This window comes from Cicer arietinum, chromosome 4, assembly GCF_000331145.2.
Source record: "Cicer arietinum cultivar CDC Frontier isolate Library 1 chromosome 4, Cicar.CDCFrontier_v2.0, whole genome shotgun sequence".
NCBI classification, from domain to species: Eukaryota; Viridiplantae; Streptophyta; class Magnoliopsida; order Fabales; family Fabaceae; genus Cicer; species Cicer arietinum.
In genome coordinates this window covers 4,516,344-4,532,078 of record NC_021163.2, presented here as the reverse complement: position 1 = coordinate 4,532,078, position 15,735 = coordinate 4,516,344, and the positions used below count along the sequence as shown (strand labels likewise).

At 30.1% G+C, this 15,735-nt stretch overlaps 2 protein-coding genes across 4 annotated transcripts; both read left to right on the top strand.

The window, feature by feature from the left end:
* The first annotated feature begins 3,401 nt into the window (after nt 1–3,401).
* LOC101512710 (uncharacterized) lies at nt 3,402–8,070 on the top strand. The gene is made up of 6 exons (XM_004495517.4): nt 3,402–3,759; nt 3,862–4,039; nt 4,602–4,699; nt 6,528–6,624; nt 7,643–7,728; nt 7,815–8,070. The coding sequence occupies exons 1-6, from the start codon at nt 3,553–3,555 to the stop codon at nt 7,866–7,868; spliced, it is 720 nt and encodes a 239-aa protein (XP_004495574.1). The 5' UTR covers nt 3,402–3,552; the 3' UTR covers nt 7,869–8,070.
* A 2,306-nt stretch (nt 8,071–10,376) lies between these two features.
* On the top strand, nt 10,377–14,860 carry LOC101512180 (uncharacterized). Of its 3 annotated transcripts, none has more exons than XM_004495516.4 (4): nt 10,377–10,638; nt 12,000–12,030; nt 12,172–14,021; nt 14,556–14,860. In XM_004495516.4, exon 3 carries the CDS (start codon nt 12,208–12,210, stop codon nt 13,942–13,944), a length of 1,737 nt encoding a protein of 578 aa, XP_004495573.1. In that variant the 5' UTR covers nt 10,377–10,638; nt 12,000–12,030; nt 12,172–12,207; the 3' UTR covers nt 13,945–14,021; nt 14,556–14,860. The 3 variants fall into 3 exon arrangements, with proteins under 3 accessions (XP_004495573.1, XP_004495572.1, XP_073222995.1); XM_004495515.4 differs by having other exon boundaries at nt 12,000–12,100; XM_073366894.1 differs by lacking the exon at nt 12,000–12,030.
* Nucleotides 14,861–15,735: the final 875 nt, after the last annotated feature.

The window sequence follows — 15,735 nt, the reverse complement described above, 5'->3', positions numbered from 1 at the left end:
TTTTAAAAAAAAATGGTTATCTTACACTGGTTAATGAAAAAGAAAGAGAGAGAGAGAGAATAAGAAATCGAAGAAATAGTTAATTGTAAATGTGTTGTTAACATGTGTCATTGTGCTATTCGATAAAGATATGAAAAATAGAAATTGTGTTAAAATAAAATAAAATTTAAACTTTTAAAAGCCTATTTGATTCAACAAAGAGAAAATAAGTGGAGGGGAGAGATTTTTACGAAGGAAAAAATAAGAAAAATTTAAATGTATTTGTTTTAAAAGAGTGGATGAAAATAATTTTTTTTAAATAATTTTGTATTTAATTTTAAAAAAGGAGAAAAACTTTAAATTATTTTTAAATTATACCGATTCTCTTCCTCTCAAATCCTTCAAAAATAGAAGGATGGTAAAAATCATAAATTTTTTTTTACTCCTCTCTATTCTTAAAATTTCAACACACATTCAAACCACTCTAACCAAATACATCATAAGAGTTGAATATACTTTTTCTCAAGACACAATTAATTTATATATTTGATTATAACACTTGTCACCATCTGTACTCTGTCTACCTTTAACTATAAGTTCCACGTGAAAAAATGTCTATTTTGATCTAAGTCATCTTTCAATTTAATATATGTATTTTATTTTTCAATATATTAAATTTTTCTACCTATTTTTTCAACATATATAACATGCGAAAATGTCAATAAATATTTATAAAGTAATTTATTTTTCGTCTTAGCTAATAAATTCTCTATACTGATCAAGGATTTTAAGTGAAACAATTATTTATTAAAAAATAAATTATTAGATATTAATGTATTGTCAATACTATAAATATATAATAAAAAATATTATATTAAAATTAATATAAATAATAATAATTAAATTATATAATTGAAAAAATATATTAAATCAAAATAATCATTTATTTGAAGATAGTTTATTACAAATAGTTGAGTTGAGAAGAAGAGTATTTATAATTTGTAATTATAGGTATAACAGAAAAAATTGGTGAAAAGTTATAGAATTTGTTGTGTCTACTCCCTGGAACGAAACCTGAAGAGTCTATTTGAGTGCGTAACTCCACCAAATATGAGTTAGGGTCGATAATTAAGTGTGGTAGGGTCGATATCTTATGAATAATTCATGAATACCGTACAAACATCACCACAATCAAAGCTTGTGGGACACGTGCAACTTTGTGTATTTTCCACGACGCATGTGCCAATTGTACTACCTGTCGACATTAACCGACACCATGGAATTGGAATAGATATCTTTTCTATCCACAAAAACGGAAACCTCAACTGTGCATTCACTCTCCCTTTCATTCTTCTACCTTCCTCAATCTTTCCATTTATACTCCCTCCTACTACCTACTAATAAATCATCTATAAATTTATTTCAAAATAAATAACCTTTTTTGTATTTTTTTAAAAGACAATTAAATTATAATTTAATAAATAAAAATTTATTTATTCAATTTATAATATATCAATTATTATTAATATAATTATAATATAATAATTTTTAATAAAAAAGAACGAAGAAAATATAAAACTCAAAAAAATTAAGTATTTAATTTAAAATTTAAATTAAATATTTTATTTTTATTTATATTTGATATCGGAAGTTATAGACAATGGATTTTTTATATGCTATTTGTACACTCGATTGGAAATATCTCCACGCAAATGGTGGGCACATGTCCCTTATTTTTGTAATCTATATCTCGATATGAGTATGCTCTCAAAATTTGGAATAAACAAATATCCCATTGACTTTATTGATCGTGTTGTTCCTTTTCTCTCGCATAAAATAGTAGGATTCGTGGACTCAACAAGCTCTAAGTAAAATATCATGCAAACGTATCATCACGTGTGTATTCACTACCGTATTATAAAAGCCTAAGTTCCGTACACCCAAAAAACGAAGATGTCTAAAGCAAAGGTAACTTCATCTTTAGTAGAAAAATTGGAGATTTCGGTGTTTTTTATGCCGAAATGTAGGGAGTATATTTTGGCATTGAAATGGTTACCATGGAGGTTTCTCTAACTTAAATCGTTGATAGTGACTCTGAGATCTTTATCGACATGATTTATAGGAATTATAATTAAAAAGAAATACATCCATTGTGGCTTGTCGCAATCAGAGTCTTCAAGGTTGAAATTGGTTGATTTTGGATAAATATATATAATATTCGAATCGATTAATTTTTATTCGAATTATATTAAAACTTTATTTCACAATTTTATATCATTTTCGAACTAAACTAACTCAGTTAAGAGTAAGGTGGATTGAATTCGATTCACAAGTCATTCTAAAATTATTTATTTATTTTTTAAACAAATATAATTATTTTGACGTTTCAAATATTATAAATTTCAAAAAACACTTTTTATATTTTATTTTTAAAACATATATATAAACATGAAAAATCTTATTTGCTTATATATAAAAGATATGATTTAATTCATATACATAACGAATTTTTATAATCTTAGTCAATCACAACAGTTAAGTAATTAAAGATGTTTGACTTTTATTATAATTGTCTCTAAATTCATATTCACGAATGGTTGTAATGTATTAATAATGTAAAAAAGTTTTACCAAATAAACTCTAGACTTAATTACAGTTTTGATCCCTCTATTTTTATCAATTCAATAAATTGATTTTTTATTTATTTTAAAAGTCAAACGTTTAGGTATTTTTTTCATATTTTTAAACTAAAAAAAAATAATAATTTAACATATTTTAAATAATGTAACATACAATTTCATGATATATAATAGCACCATCTAAATACATTAATTATTTTTATGTCATTAATTATATTAGAAAAATGAAAAATTTCTAAAGATAAAAGTTAAAGTTTTAAAGAGTTTTATTGTGATTTCCTTAAAGTTAACTATTCTACATTATCTTATTATATGATATTATTGAAAACATGTCACATCATAATTTTTTAGTTAAAAATTAAAAATAAAAGACAAAAACAGATAAACTTTAAAATAAATGATCAATTTCACAAATTATTAAAAATAAAATAAGTAAAATTACAATTAAATTAAAATTTTAGTATAAAAAGGGTGGTGGCCAGAAAAGTATCATCATCAAAGGGTGGCCAGAAAGGGAGGGGAGATGACGGTAGTGTTTCTTATGCAGATTATGGAAGGAAGAGCAGGTGCATATTGTGTAGAGCGAGGGGTATTTTAAGCAACAAAAATTATTTGAAGGGTCGGGGTGTTTTTAGGATAGATAAATAAAACGGGAGGTGTCGAAAGTTTTTCCTTATTATTTATATCATCATAGTAAATGAGCCCATGCTAGTTGTAGGCCCAGTTAAAGCACCCAATCAGCTATAGGTGTAGAACCTACAGTGTTTGGTGGGGCCCACTTGGAAAAAAGAAAATTCTGGCGTCAAGTTGTGTTTCAAAGGAGCAAAGAACAAACGAAATCGAAACCCCAAACCTAAACCAAACGCGATTTTGAATTCCCAATTCGATTTATCAAACGTTGCTGTTCCATCGAATTGCGATTCGTTCCAATTCCATGACGACACCTCCTTCTTCCTCATCATCTCAATCGCAGTTCGCATATTCTAACGCACCTTACTTCCCCGTTCCCTTTCACCTTCAACAACCTGCAACAACTCACTACGCCGCACCGTACGTTGCCTCTCCGGCCGTTCCAATACCCGCGCCACCCGTCGTTGGTCCCGTTCCACCGCCAGCGGCTTACTCCGTTCCGCAATATCAGGTAGGTTTTTTTTTTCATTCGTATTTCGAAATTAGATAGAGATAATTTGGTTTTGATTTGATTAATTAATTAATTAACTAATCATGTTCTGTTATTGAACAGGCGCAACAGTTATTTGAGAGAGATGCACAGATAATAACGCCGGAGGCTCTTGAGAATGTGAAAGCAGCGATTGCGAGTAGCGATGTTGAGCATAAAGCTGAGACTAAAAAGAAAGCGGTTCCTCGCAAAGCTGCTGGCCAATCTTGGGAGGATCCTATTCTTGCAGAGTGGCCTGAAGGTATGATTAGGTTTTCTTCTTGGAAGTTTGGTCGTGAGAGATTATTTGTTATTTCCCAATTCGGTTTTGTAGAACCTATTTGAATTGTCTCAGTGCATTTTATGTTTTATGTACAATTACAGCATAGGTTATTTATCATAGGTGTCTTTTATGTACAATTTTTTGGTTGATTTGCAATATTATTAAACAGATTTTGAGCAATAGATTGGAAAATTAAGGTTGTTGTGTAAAAACTTGGAAATTTATTTATCTATCTCAAGCCTTTCTTGTTTATCGGCCGCATTCGCTTTGGAAGTTGGCGCTCTGTCATTTTGTTTCATCTCTCTTTATGTATCATCATTTCCGTTCTCTTGTTACTCTTACACTTGGAGTTTAACAGTTCCCTTGGTGCTTGCTTGTTCTCATGATGAGCATGATTTTGTTTGGTGATAGATTCTGGTTTTAAGAATTGCTCCTATCTTTGTTATGCAGAGATGTAGTGTCGTATTCTCTCTTTGTGATACTTTTGCAAGTTAGATAATGATTTATGGTTTAATTTTATCTTACTGCTTTGTTTAATCAGATGATTATCGGCTCTTCTGCGGTGATCTTGGTAATGAAGTCAATGATGATGTTCTTTCAAAAGCATTCACAAGATTCCCTTCCTTTAACATGGCACGGGTAAGTGGACATCTTATGTAACTGAAATTATTTTATTTTTAGTAATGATTGGGTTAGTTTTAGCATTTTGAATTTCCTCTTCAGATTTTTGTTTGAAGGTTCAAGAGTTGTTAATGATTTGTGTATCTTAAGGTAGGTCTTGCTTCATAATTTACATTTTGTCAGGCATTTTTTATGATTAAATTGATACATTATTTTGTCATCCCAGGGTTTCCGTCGTCGTTGCTCATTATTCACAATTCAAAGGCAATCTTGAAATTATTTAATGGTGACATAGTTTAACATGTTTGAATTTAAATACTCAATTTGTTTAAATTAGTGTTGTGTCTATTATTTATTTTGTTTTGTTATGGGATCTTAAAAGTCAGTTGGAATCAGGTTGACTTAATGATTTTGGTTAGCGAGTATAAATTTACAAGTTTGGACACACATTGCTATATTTCTCATAGAAAGTATTGAAGAATTTTGTTCATCAATATATGGAAATAAGTTTTTATATAGATTCAAATAATGCGCTGGCAAAGGGGCTGTTAAGTTTGATATTGAAAAGTTCCCACCCAGGACAGAGAGCAGGGTGAGACTCCGTTCTTTTGAGTGTCAACCAGAGATACGGGTGCACTCAAAATTCATTTGTGATGTAAAAATTAGTTATATAAAGATCATTGAACAGTAAGCTGGATATTCAAACATAGCTTTGATATATGTTGTTAGTCTCAGATAGCGGATAACGAGGTGACCGCTATTGTGAAGTCTAAAAAACAGTATATAAGTTAAACATAAAATATAACCAGTAGACAAAAATACTAAAAAATAGCAATATACACAAAAATAAAGGGGTGATCATACTTCATAACCAAAATCCAACATCAAAATCAAAAGCTAATAGTTATCAAAATTAAGTTCTAATAGTATTCGTAATAGTAATCAAAATTAAGTTATAAAAGTAACCAAGTTCTACTGGAACAGAGGAAGAAAACGAAGCAGAGAAAGAAAATGATGGAGGAAAACGAAACTGTTTCTGACTGAGGAAGAAGCAGTTTCGTCAGCGAAATAGAGGAAGAAGTAGGCAAACGGTTTCTTTTCTGAAAAACAGAGATGTACGATTCAGGCTGAGGTGTGAAAAAGGGTTAGTGGGTTAATATTAATAAAATAATTAGGGCTTCAGTGGGCGCAAAAAGACCCAAATACCCTTAATGAAATAAAAATTTCAAAAAAACCTGTGTTTTTTTGGAAACCACAGAACTTGGGTCAGGCCGCGACAGTGAGGTGCGATTCATGGCCGCAATCGCCGCACCCGTTGATGACATTTTCACGGACGTGTCGAAGAAAGGCCATCTGCCACACTGGGATTCCGGTATCGTGTGCGATCCCATCGGGATCGACAACATAGGCTTTGATTGTTGACTGCTTATTGTGTTTCTTTTTCTAGTGGAATATGTGAATATTGATAATGATAATAAATAATCTGCATATTACACCAAGTCAGTGGACATTTGAAGCTAATCAGAACCTGGCTTCTGGATTGCTTTATGTACGGCCATCATTTACAAAAGTAAATAAATAAGCAAACGTGTTTAGTAGCTCATGTTGCGACTTAGAGTTTGTTGCTAGGAGGTTTGTTACTGGAAAGAGGAGGATTTGTTATTAGAGAATGGCGATATACTGAAGTTCATCTGAATTAATTAAGTTTAGACAGTCTGTCTGTTATTATAATTTTCGCATTTTGCTTGTCTCAACAAACTTGGTGTTTATTATATGCAATGTATTTGTTATGCATGAATCTTCTTTGTAATTTGCTGTGATTAAGGTGTGTTTGATTCTTGTGTAGGTTGTTAGAGATAAGCGAACTGGAAAAACAAAGGGTTACGGATTTATAAGCTTTGCCAACCCTGCTGACCTTGCTGCTGCTCTTAAAGAAATGAATGGTGAGTAAGTTGCAGACTGCTATAATCGCCTTTTCTCTCATCATGTTTTATGTTATGCTGCTTTCTTTTCTTCAGACGACCCTTTTATGAAAATCAAATGCAGAGCATTCGTTTTTTTAACTATTATGCCATGCCTACATATGCATTGATTCAATATTTCACTAAAAATTGGTTAATGCCACATAATATTGACTTTTGAGTTAGGGAAATAGGTTTGCCAAAATCAACAAGGAGGCTGCTGCTCTTTTGAGCATTATAAATTTAAAATATGAAGTTTGAAAATTCTATACAGGCACAATCATACATGATGCTACACACAGTTGCATATAAATAGGTTATGATGGAAATTTGTTTCTTTTATACATACATAAATAAATGGATTTTGGGCTTATCCAATCCCATCTTAGAATTCTGTCTACCAGATGATTGGTCACACCATGCAAGATAAGATTAAGAATTATATTGGGCCCGCTTGTTTAAGATTTTTTATAAAATGATTTATATATATTTTATTTTTTTGTTATAACCTTTTTAAAAAAGAATTTTAAAAACAAAGCTTCAATTGAAAAATTAATTTAAATAGTTTATTATAAAATATCATTTTAAATATTTCATCTATTTGCTATAACTTTTTTTGAATAATTAAATTTCAAAAAATGATTAAAATGAAAAACTATTTTGAGAAGCTCTTCATAAAAATCATTTTTAAGAATAACATGTTTTAAAAAAAATGTGATTTTTATCATGTAAAAATCTCTAATAATGAATATTTAAGTTATTGAATCAAAAATTACTTTTTTTAATTGGTAACCAATGAGTCAGAAGTAATTTTACTATTTTTAAAACTATGTTAAATCATTAAGTTAAGGGAAGCTTGAAGTTCGATGGACTACTTTTTACAAGACATTATATTGACGTCATGTAGTTCGAAGATGCTTTAGTTGTTGTTGTTGTAGGTAGAGATGATTGTGGCAAATACAATGACACAAGTATCCTGACATTGATATCTCAATTTCAGGTAAATATGTTGGAAATCGGCCAATAAAACTTCGCAAGAGTAAGTGGAGGGAGAGAACTGATTTTGATGCACTGGAGAAACAGAAGGTAGCAATTTACTTTGTTAATGATATGAAGTTTGTTATGCAATTTCTTGTATGCCCAACTTAATTCTTTTGTTGTTTGCATTGCAGAACCATATTCAGAAGAAACCGAAATTGTCAAGGAAGGGTATTCTGCACAAGTGAAAATAGGCCAGAATCTGTATAAATCGGGTTATTAAATAGAACTTTGATTTCAAATGAGCCGTCTTTTAATATCTGAAATCATGAAATGTAGTTTCAATGTAACAAAGGAAAGGTTCACCTTTGGATTTTCTTTCCCAAGAATATGTGCTATTTAAAAAAACAAATGATGTTAATTCTCTTTTAAAACCTTATTTTATGTTTACGCCCATGAATTTGTGATGATCATTCTTAAATGCAATATAGTTTATAATCATCATCCACAATATGTAAATGGGATAATTATACACTACTCATAGTATTACATTACTTATATTATTTAAATTCAGAAGTTTGGACGCAACAATTCATTCATATCTAGAGAGAGCTACATATTTGTAAGTGTACATTTAGCAAATCATTGTACAGCAATGATTAAGTTATGATTGCTGGATGCACTAGATGAGGGTGATCACGCTTTCTTGGTAGTGGGTAATTACCATTCAGACACAAAACACGTGAAAAAGCTTTTCTTTGAAGCAAAAATTTCTCCCTCCAAATCATGTAGTTTTGTAATTTATTATATATACCAAAAAGGAATAGAAACAAAACTATTTTCTGTTGAATGGGTAATTAGACAAAAAAAACAATCATATCAGTTATAGAATATCAGTTATAGTTAAAATTAAAGAAGTTTTTAACCTCTAAAATTTTGACTTTTCAAATCTATATTAAATAAAAATACAATTTTTAATTTCTACAAAATTATTATTAATGTAGTTAGTTTTTATTGTTAAGTGAGTATATATTTCTGAATGAATTTTTTTTCAATTATATTGACAACAATATAAGAAGTTCCTCTAAAAAAAAAATAAGTTTACTGTTATTTTAGTTTTTTTACATTAGACAATTCATTTTAATTCATTCGAATTAAAAAAAATTAAATTTTTATTGAAGAATTTTTTATAAAATTCTAAACATACTTGCAAAAAATAATCTAAATTTTTTTAAGTTAAAAAATAATTAAACATATTTATAATAAAACTATTTGTTAAATAATTTTATAGAAATTAAAAATTATATTTTTATTTTAGAGGAATTAAAATTTAAATATTGGAATTTTATTAAAATTAGACGTATTTAATCCGTAAAAAAATATAATAACAGTATCTATTTTGAAAATATATTAAGACCTACATATTTTGATATTTACTATTTATCTGTAAATAAAATGTGCGAATACAAATTAATTCTCTAAATAGAGATTAAATACATGGTTGAGAGAAATTTTTATATGCAAAATAAATGTTCATCAATACGATGAATATATTGAGACAACACATTTTTTTACATTTTTAATTTGTTGCCCATTAGTAGTAGATTTAGTTTTTTAAATTGGATTCCCTGAATTTTAAATTGATTTGGATTTCATTTGTAGATTTTGGATTGGTAAATTTTGGTTTATTTAGCTATGACTTAATTGTTTGTTTTTTTCTAAAACAAATTTGCTTCAATGTGATGAAAGTGTGACTTTCAATAAATTATTTTAATATTCTTTAAACAAAATTAACAATGGATTATACTAATGGTTTTCTAAGCTAGATCGTAGAAAAATTTCTTAGGAGATGATAAAAAGAATATATGTTCCAAAGCATTCATTTTGTATCTTTTTTGTTAACAATAAACAATAAAAATTGCAATTAAATAAAGATAAAATTAATATAAATAATCGGTGGTAAGTCTTTATCATTTAATAAACCAAAAAATCATAATATATTAGTACCGATAAGAAAATTTTAATTATTTTCACAGTATTTTTTTAATTATTAAAATAATAATTACAAACCTACTCAAATTATTAGATAATAAAACAGATGGGTTTCGAATCCCAGCCCAATTTTTTTTTGGGTACAAAAACACAGCCTAAAATTATTAAAAGAGAAAAATGTATTTAATTCTCTTGAGGTCATCTTAAAAGATATTATCACTCCTCTAATTTTGAAAAAAATATTAATTTGCTTTAAATTCACTAAAAAAATTGTGCGTGATCTTTGTTTTTTGTTATTCTTTTAAATTTATTTATTATTTATAAAAAAATATTAAATATACATTTTAGTTGTATTATTAAAAATATAATTATATCTTTTAAAATTGTAAATATTAAATGTATAATCGCACCTTTATAAATTAAAATAAAAACTATAATTGTATAATATAATAAATAATATAAATAGATGTAAGTGTAGCAAAAAAATATTTGACGTGACATATATATTTTATTTATATTTTTACTATTGATGTATAGTTAAAATTTAATTATTGGATTATGTTTAAAAATTTATTACTAATTTGATTAATTTAAATATTTTGTTGTATTTGTGAATGTATTTATATTAAATGATATATTACGATATAATTTTATTATTTTTTAAATATTTAAATTTAATTACATTTTTTTAAATATTATTTTTTATTATCCGTGAACTCAAAGCCGGTTAATTTGGTTTGAATTTGATGAAAATTATAGGTTGAAAGCTAAACCCAACTTAAATAAGATTGAACTCAATCCCGGTACACCTCTAAAGACATGGGAAGTTGGTGTTTTTTAATACTGTCATTTAAGATGACATCAACGACGTACCATTTCTCGTATTAAAAACACTAATTTTGGAGGAAGAAAGATTAAAATGCAAGTGGTGCCGTTATGCCTTTGTTGCATCTGAAACTAAACAAGTTGGAGTCTCAGTGAGTGAAACGCAGCCGGAGGCAGAAACAGTTTTTCTCTTCTTTTTCGGTTAGAATATCACTCCTTTGTGTTTATGTGAAACTTGACTTGTGTTTTCATTCAATCATAGCTTATTTTATTTGAAACTATGGAAGCACAAATTATGATTTATGATTTACTTATATCTTGTTTTTGCAAGCTGAGTGTCAAGGGTCTATAAATTAATCATTTCATTGTGCTAAAGCAAAAAATAAATACTTATTTTGATAGTTGAGACCAATAATCATAATACTAAAGTGTGACTTTGGATTTAGTTTTGAATTTAGATGAAATAGGGTTGTTGAGTTCTTTGGAATGATATTTTTTTCATCGGAGCTTTTGATTGGTTCATGTCTCATTTTTTGTATTGAGAATGAATTTGTGCCACCTGGTTTTCCATAAGATGATTTATTTTAACTTCCCTGTCTTTGTTATTAGAAAATTGCTTAATGTCAGGAAACAATATTCTTGGCTATTCACTTGTGTTTTCCGTAAAAGCTTATTGAAAAGTTTACCCTTGATTCTTAAAAAGTGTTGTGTGATATTCATAACTGATTTTTATCATATTTGTTTGCTATGCAAACATTGCACCTTTTAATTTTTTTTGGATTGCCGCTTTTAATTTTTATGAGGAGCATTGTGGTTTTGAACGAAGAGAGGGAGAGAGAGTGAGTGAAAACCAGAGAAGGGTCACGGTTTGGAAGGAGATGGTCCCCAAATTAAAATAAGTCCTTGGATAAAACTAGTAAATTAATAAAACGAGTTCATTAAAATAGCAGATCAATTAAATGACACAGCAAAAACGAGAGAAAAACTTCAGCGAATTAATGAAATGACCAAGAGTAATGAGCGAGTCTATGGGCACGTGAGCAAATTTAATGAATAAATGCAAACCATTAGATTAATTAAAGTTGATGGATAGGATTTGATGTCTAAATAAACTTTGACAACTATGCGGCTGTGTTAGCCTATTGGGGCCAAACCCAATGTCATATGTTTTGAAATAGTTTTGCTTATGTATCTTCAAAACCTGTTTCGTTGGCCTTAAAACCTCTTACCCTCATTGACAGTGACATGATGCCATTTAGTTGGTTATTGTTCTGCTCTTTTCGTGTTGTTTCTGTTTTGCATTTTGTTGATTGTGACTTGTACTGGTGAGTGTTGGTTACATCTTGTCTTAAGACTCAAGTGGAAAGCCTGACTTCAATTTATATTTTCTAGAAGATAAGTTTTCCTGAAGTTTGTTTTTTAGGTATCATAATATGGGAAATGCTTTTCTTTATTAGATATTTGGTTAACAAGATATGTTTCTTTCATTTTATTATTATAGGTTTCTACTTACTGTGGATTATTTCTCATATGTTTATAGCAATAAATTTGAACTTTTGCAGCTTCGTTTTTTGGGTCAAGTTTGCTGATAAGGTCAGTGTTACATTGTCTACACATATTGTGCTAATCTTCCAGAGTTTTGTATTGGGCTTTATCTTGGAAGGTATAAATATCTAAAAGTATGCTGATTAGGAACATTTCTTAACTTGAAATTAATATCCTCTATCTTTGCAGCTTGAGAGATTCCAATCAGTATACCTCACAAGAAAGATGAGACATACAACTTCTTTCCAAAATAAAAGTTTCAGTTTTCACTCTTTGAATGATCCGCATGGTCGTAACAATCAAGGGAGTTGTGTTTTCGGCACTAGTTCTAATCACAGCTCAAGGAAAATAATGTCTTCATTGCACCAAAATGATTGTTTTTCTACAAATAGATGTTCGTATTGGAAAGGATTGCGGTGTAGAAGCTTGTATGCCACCCTTTTAAATGATAGAGTTGATTATGAAGTTGACCATGAAGATTGGGGCTTTGAAAGTTATGCAGGCAAAGGGGGTGAACAAATGGATTCGGTCAAGTCTATCAATTCTCCAACTTTGTCACCAGATGGACCGTTTGTCAGAAACAATGAGATTACCAACAATAAGATTCTTCAAAAGCTCTGCAGTAAGGGAAATTTAACAGCTGCTGCAAGATTGATCGATATTATGGCACGTCAAAATCAAATACCACATTTCCCTTCTTGCGCAAATTTGATTCGAGGTTTAATCAGAAGTGGTCAGGTAGACAAAGCTTGCAAAATCATGAATATGACGGTAATGTTTGGCGGTGTTCTTGATATAATTACATACAACATGGTTATTGGAAGCCTTTGTAAAAGAGGTCAATTAGAATCTGCTCTTGAATTGCTTGAAGATATGAGCTTGAGTGGTTGCTTCCCAGATGCAATTACTTATAATTCAATAATTCGCTGCATGTTTGAAAAAGGAGATTCCAATTTGGCTGTTACTTTTTGGAAGGATCAGTTGAGAAAAGGATTCCCTCCTTATGTGTTTACATATACAGTGCTTATTGAGCTTGTTTGCAGATATCACGGAGCTTCCCAAGCCCTTGAAGTATTAGAAGATATGGTAATGGAAGGTTGCTACCCCGATATTGGTACGTACAATTTTCTTGTAAGTTTTACTTCTAAACGAGGGAATTTCGAGGATACTGCTTTGGTTATATCCAATCTTCAATCTCGTGGGGTGCAACCGAATGTCGTGACATACAATACCCTTATCCACTCTTTTAGTTGCCATGGGCATTCAAATGCAGTCAATGATATTTTGAAGATTATGAATGAGACTTCCATTTCACCTACACGTGTAACTTATAATATTCTGCTGAATAGTTTATGTAAATCTGGACTTCTGGATCGATCGATAAGCTTATACATCACAATGGTTTCTGAGAACTGCTCACCAGACATTGTAACTTACAATACTCTTATGAATGCTTTATGTAATGAAGGATTTGTAGATGAGAGTATTCAATTACTTTACCTCTTGGGTGGTTCTAACTGTTCTCCTGGACTGCTCACTTATAACATAGTAATTGATGGGTTGGCTAAAATGAGATCTATAGAATCAGCAAAAGTAATGTATGGAGAAATGGTGAAAAAAGGAATTGATCCTGATGATATCACCCACCGTACTTTGACATGGGCTCTTTGCCGGGCATATCGGTTTGAGGAAGCGGTGGAGTTATTGAAAGTGATGTATAAGAAAAGACATAAGGTTAAAACTGCTGCTTATAAATGGGTTATTATAAGATTATGTAAGCAAAAGAAGCTTGATATTGCGATTCAAGTTCTAGACTTGATGGTAAAATGTCAACGCAAGCCAGATGAGAGAATATATCATGATTTAATTAAGGCTGCTACTAATGGGGGTATGGTAAAAGAGGCTAATGGTTTGCATCAGAGGTTGATCAAATTGAAGATTCTAAAGAAGGAAAGCATTTGATTTAGTTGGAGTTCACACTTAGATTGGCCAAATTTATAGTTCTTCTGGCCATGTACAAAGTTTTACATTCCCATCAGGTGATTCTTTTAATCCTTTTTGTTTGATTATAAATGTGTGATTATGATCCTATCCTATTTAGATGGGCTTCATCAAATTTCTTGACTATGAGAATTGTTAATCCTCTCTTGAATGTAATAATGACTACTCAACCAAAGTTGTGTCTTTGTTTCATGCTATTGTTTGTTTAAACAATGTCAATAGTTTCTGTTTTTTAGAGATAGAGTTGAACTCGTGACATTTTTATCGCTTCAACCCTTGTGTCTCTTCCCATAAACCAGCCCATCCACCTTATAACTCCTTGTTTCATGTTATTGTTATTTTGGTGCAATAACTTTTTGTGATTATTCTAACTAAAAAACATGTAACACTAATGACTAAGTCTGTAAGTTCTGTGCTTCTAGTTCATTTTTTATTTATTTGTATGCAACTAATTTTGCATTCTAACAAACAAAAATGTTGTGTTATAATGATGTGACCTTGATATTTTGATGTAACTTCGTAGTTTGCTTATTTAAGGCTGACTGGTTTTACTGTGCTTTCGTCAATGTCAGGAAAGCTTACTCATCTGAGTATTGCAATGGCCAACACAACAGCATCAGCTAATATAAACTCGGATTTTTTTAAGTTGTTGTATTTGTTGCGCTTTTGTTGGTTTTGGTAGCTGCAAGTTCATAGATACATTGACTTCTTATACTACAATATTATTTATCATCTAAAAGGAAAGGGTGTGAAGACAGTTACTGTGCCGTGTGGATATGATTTGAGGATTCGTAGTTTTTTTTTGGGCTATTGATTTAAAATTGATACTGACAACTTGTGATTCATCTATTTTATAATAGATAGATTTTCAAACAAAGGTTCAAGTGCAACTTGTGATTCATCTATCATCTGTTCTAAATACAAGATAGATCTTCAAATCAAGGTTATAATATAACAATATTTTATGTTTTTTTATGAAAAGTTAAAGAATGAATTTCCTACTTATATAATGAAGGGAGGAAACTAATAAGCAAGTGCAATTTTGGGGTCTGGTAACTTTTTTAGTATTTAATATCTCTTTGTATTGATTAAACACTTCTGATTCTTTGTAAAATCTGCTTCAATTAGGGTTTATGTGAACATTTGAAGACTAATGTCTTGGTCTAATTGTCATATCAGGATCTTAAGTGAGCTTTGTGGACAATGTGATGTCATTGAGACTCAAGGTGTTTAGTGGAATAGTGTTCATGTTGTTGAGTCTTTATTTCTTTTCCCCTTTATAGTCCTCCTGATTCGAGTAAGTAGAAATGACTCCTTTTTTGGACCTTTCTTGGGGGGCAAGTTTCGTTGGATAATGGACTAATGTGAGTTAGTACTATGAATGGATTTGTCGTTACTATATACAAGTGGGGTGGCTTGTCCGTAGCCCTCGAAATTTGAGGCCTAAAAGGATGAAAGGCTTAAGGAGTACTTGGCCCAAGCATGAGGCATAGGCCAGAAGGCTGAAATGCTTAAGGAACTTGACTTTACAATTCTTGTCTTTTGGTCCAAACATTTACTAATGATTGTGTATTATTAATGCCATGTGACACTTAGATACATTTTTTCTAACAATTCAGCGGCCAATCACGCGAAATGAGGTGTTGTGTGGTTTGAAATGACGACTGAGGGAACAACAACTTTCAAACTTCGCTCCTTTCATGTCATAGGAGAAGCTTGCTTATAATGATCACATGTGAAATAAGACCTCCC